This window comes from Odontesthes bonariensis, chromosome 18 (genome assembly GCF_027942865.1).
Source record: "Odontesthes bonariensis isolate fOdoBon6 chromosome 18, fOdoBon6.hap1, whole genome shotgun sequence".
Taxonomy (NCBI): Eukaryota; Metazoa; Chordata; class Actinopteri; order Atheriniformes; family Atherinopsidae; genus Odontesthes; species Odontesthes bonariensis.
Genome location: NC_134523.1, coordinates 32,580,178 through 32,587,419, shown reverse-complemented (window position 1 = coordinate 32,587,419; position 7,242 = coordinate 32,580,178). Strand labels below are relative to the sequence as shown.

The 7,242-nt window shown below is 41.4% G+C and overlaps 1 protein-coding gene across 1 annotated transcript in view; it reads left to right on the top strand.

Moving 5' to 3' along the window:
• The first annotated feature begins 2,791 nt into the window (after window positions 1–2,791).
• The window catches only part of sema4ab (sema domain, immunoglobulin domain (Ig), transmembrane domain (TM) and short cytoplasmic domain, (semaphorin) 4Ab), a 47,681-nt gene continuing 43,230 nt past the window's right edge, over window positions 2,792–7,242 (top strand). The window contains exon 1 of the mRNA XM_075449864.1: window positions 2,792–2,888. Within this exon, the coding sequence (XP_075305979.1) occupies window positions 2,792–2,888 (97 nt within the window). The remainder of the gene's footprint in view (window positions 2,889–7,242) is intronic.

Sequence of the window (7,242 nt, the reverse complement as noted above, 5' to 3'; positions counted from 1 at the left end):
TTCCGGAAAGATCCGCCCAGTTTTCCAGTCGTTTCAGTAATATATTGTGGTCAACTGTATCAAATGCAGCACTGAGATCCAGTAAAACTAAGACTGACATTTTTCCACCTTCTGTATTCAGACATATGTCGTTAAACACTTTGGTCAGAGCAGTCTCAGTGCTGTGGTGCTGTCTAAAACCTGACTGGAAGGTGTCATAGCAGTTATTTTGTTTTAAAAAGTAATTAAGCTGTTGAAAAACCGCTTTTTTAATGATCTTACTTAAAAATGGGAGATTTGAGATGGGCCTGTAGTTGTTCATTTGTGTCTTGTCAAATTGTCCTTTTTCAGCAGAGGTTTGATTACAGCTGTTTTTAGTGGCTCTGGAAACACACCCGACATTGAAGAGAAGTTCACCATCAGTAACAGGTCTGACTCCAAAACCTTTGAGACCCTTTTGAAAAAAGTTGTTGGCAGGATGTCTAAACAGCAAGAGGAGGAGTTCAGCTGACGTAAGATGTCCTCCAGGTCTTTGCTGTTAATGGGTTGGAACTGAGTCATGGTGTTTAAACGGGTTTTCGGTGGAGACTGTACATATGCTGAACCTGCTGCTGATGGACCAACTGCTTGTTTAATATTTTGGATTTTGTCTGTGAAGAATTTGGCAAAGTCATTGCAGGCCATCGTGGAATGAAGTTCAGTTGCCACTAACACAGGAGGGTTTGTTAGCCTGTCAACTGTAGCAAATAAGGCCCGAGCATTAGGACTGTTTTTGGTGATGATGTCCGAGAAGTAGGACTTTCTTGCATTCCTCAGTTGTAAATTATAAGAGTGGATACATGTTTACGATGTGGCAGTAAAGCTCATATGTACCATCACAGGTTTTGAAAAGAATTAGCTTTCCCAGGGCATTTCAACAGCCACCCTCGAGTATATTGCACTGGAGTTGAAACAAGTTGATATCGCGGAGCAAATGCTTTCGTTGCAAAATTAAAAGATCGTAAAAGTAGTAGCCAACAGAAAAGGTGGAATGATCGACCTGTCAACAAAGGGAGGTTATACAGCGCTGATCAGGCCTCTTCGTCACACATATGTCATTCTCCAAGCTGATGAATCGCTGTGATCTGTACCAGCACAACGCGCTGTGTAGTTACAATTTTGAAGAGTGAGGAGGGGTTGTGGTGTGTTGTTTATGGAGAGACCACCATAAGGTCTTGACGCAGAAATATATATTTGTGTTAAGTTATTTAGTCATTTATACATTTTGTGTTTATTTTGTATTATGGAATTACAAAAAACTACACGTCCAGCTGTTTATACCATTTCACAACCATGATACAGAGCCTCTGCTCAGCCACCTGGGCAGAGGACAGAGCAGATCAGGGCTGGCACAACCTTCAAAGTGATAGCTGATCGCCTATCCAGTTGTAACACACCTGTGACAGGGGCCGTACTCGTTTGTCTGCTCATTAGTCAGCGTAATTATGAAGGCTTAATAAAGAAGTGACATACAACTAAACAAAGCCATCAGTACAACACACAGATGCATTAATTTAAAGGGATATTTAGCCTTTTTTGACATGAAGCTTTATGACATCCCATATTAGCAATATAATTTATCACTGCGTTCAGCCACCTAACGATAGCCGCACCTGTTACGGTGTTTACTGCTCGGAAGCAGGGGAGTGCTCGGTCTGCACAGTTTACATTGGACGTATTGATATCAAGGGAGGCAAAAATAGCGCCAAGCGATTGTGAGCTCTGACTTTTTCCTGGAGAACGGTTTTGTGATGCAAATGTATTACTCTTTTGAACGCATATTGTTTTGAGAAGCAAGACACTTTATTTTTTTAGCCCCAGCCAACTAGCCGGGACTACCTTCGTGGACGCCAAAACGAGGCTGGAACTCGGCTCACAGGACGCAGAAGGGGTAAGAAGATGTTCATAAATGATGTTGCTGATATGGGATGTCATACAGCTTCATGTCAAAAGAGGCGAACTATCCATTTAACATGTTCCTTCGTCTATTTGTGGTTTAACATCTCTATGCTATGTAAACAGCTTTTTGACTTCACGTCTTTCATGTGAGTAAGACACTTATGCTCTTAATTACTTAGTTTTAATGCTTAATTAAAGAACACATGAATAAAGATTATTTTTGACATCACAAAAGTGAAACGGAAATTGTGGAATTCCATGTAATTTTGGTACTTAACTCATTGGCTGCCAGCCATTTTCAGTGCAGAGAGACCCATACTGCCAAGTGTTTTACAGTATTTTGACTGATTTTCCAAGACCCACAGAAAAGTGTGTCTTATGACTATGTACACACGGAAATTACCAAACGAAAGAGTAGACTCTCTTCTTTCATCAGGAAAAAAAGTTTGTTTCTATCATTTTCAGTCCTTTAGTAATAGACAGTAGAACATCGGTTGGTTTCACCAAAAACAGCTGTTTGACCAAAAAAACGGAGTGCAAAGTGGCACTGCTGCCACCTTGCGGGTAATTTTGCCAGTATATTCTCTGTTTAGTGTTTACAAGCCTAAGATTTAGTGACAAACTCCGCTAGATTGTTCCCCAGCCCAATTGACGTCTATAGACGTCTTTGGCAGTCAACGTTTTTTTTTAAATTGACATCTATAGACGTCAATGGCACTGAAAGAGTTAACAGTAAAGTGTGTGTGTGTGTGTGTTTTTCTCTATCTAAGATCCAGCGATGATATGCTACATAAAGCAAAGTATGTGACTTTCGCTACAATCCTTACCCCTCGCAAGAAGTCGGTGATACTGCAGGTGAAGAATTCATGTTTTAATGGAAAATCGCAGTCTACTGAGTCTCACTGTGGCCTTGCTGGGTTTGCTGAGTCCATGTATCACAAGATTGACTCCGAGAGTCTCCTTCTCGATGGGTAAGTAAAGCTTTTAACTGTCAATGCATTTCTTTAACTAGATATGATTAATAAACTTGAAAATGTGACAGTTAAAGAGAAAATTGAAGACCACAAGCCATTGTGTAGCCTATATAGGGGTGGACGCATTGTATATGATTGAAATAGCCCTGCACATGCAACAATTCTGGTAACTCCCTGTCTGGTAAGGGAGGGGGCACCAATGATACTGTCTTCACTATCTTCTTTAGCTTCTTCTTCTCATAGGCTCTGCAGCTCCTGAACCAGGAGATGATAAGTTATATTTCTAAGGCAACATATTGTGCCATTTTATGACAAGTTGACACAATTTGCAGATGTCTTCCTGAAATGTGTTAGAAAGGCTCTTCTCTCACCCATACTGAAACAACTCTTCTGAGACCAGACTGTTTTGAGGATGCAGAGTGCTACTACTCAACCCACCCACCCCCTCCCTTCCTGGTTAGGAGAAAATGTCTGCATTGAAAATAGAAGCATAAAAAATAGTGCTTATCAATCTCCTGTAGCCTCAACCGACCTTCAAGCTCAAAACACGAATGGATTTTGTTATGGATTTAATATAATAAAAGCAAAAAAATAAGTGTGGATTAATGGGAAACTTAATCGCTGGGAGGCCAATCAACATTCCTTTTGTTGGAGTGTTGATTCACACACCACAAGGACAATGGAGAAAAATAATCGACTCAATATAGTTACAAATGTGTAATACATGATTTGTAAACTGTACAAACCATTTGGTGTGTAACTTTGGGCAATCTGAACACATAAATAAGTGTACACATGTGTAGGAGCCAAATATGTGTTTTATTTTCTGTGTTCACTAGATGGTGCTGTAGCAGTGTTGGTCAAGTTACTTTAAAAAAAGTGATTAGTTACAGTTACTAGTTACTGCTCCCAAAAAGTAATTGAGTTAGTAACTCAGTTACCACATTGTAAAAGTAATTAGTTACTCAGCAAAGTAACTGTGGCGTTATTTTTTATGTTCTATAACGCTGTTATGTTCTATAACATCTTTAACATCAAATATGTTTACATTAACTGATTGAAGAATAAAAACACTATATACAGTCATTTAGAACATTCTGTATTTATTTGAACTCAATAGATTGCAGCCTGCCATATGATGCATAGAAATAAAAACATAAATATTGAATATAAAATGGTGATGGTGGTCAGCTGTTTCTGACCCGAAAAATGGAGTGTTGTTTGTTTTCGAGTGGCTCCGTCTCCTTCGCTGGGGCTCACGCTAGCTGCATTTGGGCTTGGGGTTGGGTTAGCTAGCTGCACTTGGGCTTGGGGTTGGGTTAGCTAGCTGCCTTTGGGCCTGGGGTTGGGTTAGCTAGCTGCATTTGGGCTTGGGGTTGGCTTAGCTAGCTGCATTTGGGCTTGGGGTTGGGTTAGCTAGCTGCCTTTGGGCCTGGGGTTGGGTTAGCTAGCTGCATTTGGGCTTGGGGTTGGGTTAGCTAGCTGCATTTGGGCTTGGGTTAGTGTCATATTCGCATGGGTTGATGTGAGGTGCTTCATTAGATTTGAGTTACTTGAGGCAGACGTGGATAAAGTTTTTTTCCCTGGGCATAGCGTTCATGTTACATACGCATTCTTGCCTTTTATCTCCACGAGTGAGAAGTAGTGCCGGTTCTTCCAGTTAGAGAACGCTACCTTTGAACTTCCCTGGCTCGTCGCCATTGTCGCTGTCTTTGTATGTGTTTAGTAGTAGTCGTCAGCGCGTGCAGTGAGACAACGTGAGCAGGGCATCCGCCCACACAGCCAATCATCATCGCATTTGCAACGGTGTCATCACCCCCACCCCTGCTCTCTCCAGGCAGCATGCAGCTGATGTGTAGCCGAAAGCCTACAACCAAATTGTAGTAACGCACCACTTTATATTCTCAGTAACGATAACAGCGTTGTAACGATGGGAAAAGTAATTAATTAGATTACTCCGTTACTGGAAAAATAACGACGTTAGTAACGCCGTTATACTTAAACGCCGTTATACTTAAACGCCGTTACTCCCAACACTGTATATAAGCAACAGGGGCAACAGGTAGGGCAGGTGTTGAACCCGGAAGGGCATACAAGTTTTTGACCACTGTGGTAGAGTTTGTATGAACTTTGTTGTCATACCACCGTTTGGAATTATGGAATACTGGACTTTGTGCACTATTCATCTGACTGGATTCAAATAAACTGGTGACATTACATCAAAGATGAGGCTTTGGATTTAATATTACACACCATCAACAGGTACAACGTTAGCCGCCGAGGGTGTCATAACAAAGCAGCTACGGATCAACACCTCACTGGCACAGTACTAAGCTGTCTTTTATAACATGCATACATTCCGAACTGCTCAAACATGAATATTTTTCACAATGATGTGAACATTTTTGGCTTTTGCGCATTCAAATCGTTAAATACGTGTGCATGCATTGCCTGATACGCATGGATCAGACTACATTTAACTTTTCTATGGAGCCACATTGCCATCCACTGGTCAGTGGTCAAACAAACCCAGACTCAAGTGCAGGCTCAGGACTCAAGGGAAGTAAAAATAAATACTATTTATTTAGAAGAAGTGGTATGGAGAGTCGAGCCTCTTTGTGTGACAGAGCTGTCAGATCATCAAATGAGCTGTTGCTTGAGGTCCCGAGATCCAGGCTTAAAACTCTGGACGACCGAGCGTTCTCAGTGGCTGCTCCAAAGCTATGGAATAGCTTCCCAATTCATATTAGACATGCCGTATCATTGGAGTCATTTAAGTCTTCTTTAAGAACTCATTTTATCTCCTTGGCTTTTGGTCCTCTTGGTCCTGCTGTCAGCCGATCGTCATGTGGACCTCACTCACGTTGCACCCTCTGACTTATCTCTACAACAATTTAATTGTAGTAATCTGGAATGCTACAATGACAGTCACTTTGCAGCATCTTAAGAATAACTTGCTAGGCTACTTAGGGGCACTTTACATGGAAACGGAAACGGGTTAAAAAAGGCAAAACCTTTTTGCGGATGCACTACATCGTTTAGATGGTAACGCCGTTTTTGGGGGGATGAAAACGCAAGAAAGTGAAACCGCCCTCCAGAGTGGAATTCTTGAATTTTGAAATTCTGTCGAGTGGCTGTTCCCATAAATCCATGCAAATGTTCGTAATTACCCCCTGAAGAAGTTGTAATAATGTTTTCACATGTGTGGTCTATCTGCTCATTATACACCGTTTCTCCAAAATCATTTTGATCGATGAAATACATATTGTGCAACTTTTAATGTGTGTAGCCTATTGTACATCATAAGTAAATTTCCCTCCACTATTTAAGCTTGGGCTCTGACTACGTCTTAAAATGTCTCTTGGCATATTTAGTACCCCGTGAAGTCTACGCTACGCTATTGAGTGAATATCATCTTGTTAGTATGGCTAAGGACACACGCACAGTCAAATACATATGTGATGAGTTAAACATGAAAATAGCTTAGTGGGTAGGCCTGTGAGAGCCCAAAGACCTTACGGTGCAGGCCCGTAGGCAGGGGGTGTTCTACAAAGTCTAAAAAGATGCATGTGGAGGCATTACAAAAATGTATATATTGAATTCGTATTCTTCAAAGAAAATGTATACATTCTTTGAATACAATACTGCCTGAAACAATTATCTACAGTCTCCGTTTCTTACTTTGAAATCCTCTCAAAAACGCAGGAAATGCCATTTCAGAGGGTTGAATTTTCAAAATTTTCAGGGGGGGAGGCGTGCCCCCGGACCCCCCTAGAACAAAGTCCCAAAAATATACAAAAAGAACCCCCCCCAAGCAAAATCCTGGCTACGGGCCTGCCATCCTGGACTCTACATACAAATACAATGTGCAGGAAAGCTAGATAGCAGCTCTCCATCCTCAGGAGGCTGCAGAAGTTTAACAGACTTTGTTCCAGTTTGGTATGGGAGCTGCTCTCCCTTCAGCTACACACTCTACAGAGAGTCATCACAGGCAATGTTCTGCCATAAAGGATATACACCAAAGCAAAGCTTATGGAAGGCACAGAGCATCATCAAAGACCTCAGCCATGCTGCACACCGAGCGTTCTCTCTGTCACCGTCAGGCCAGCAGTACAAGAGCTTCTCTGACTTCTCAACTCACATACATAGTTTTACACTGCTGCCCTGCTGTTTGTGAACTCCCACACTGTATCGGTGTTTACCCACACTGCAACATTGTGACCATGCAATCAGTTCTGACTGAAGACATGACTTGATACAGCACAATACAGTGCGACTGTACATAAATCTTTACACTGTTGATACCATTTTACACATATGCAATGTTATAATACTTTAATATATTATATTA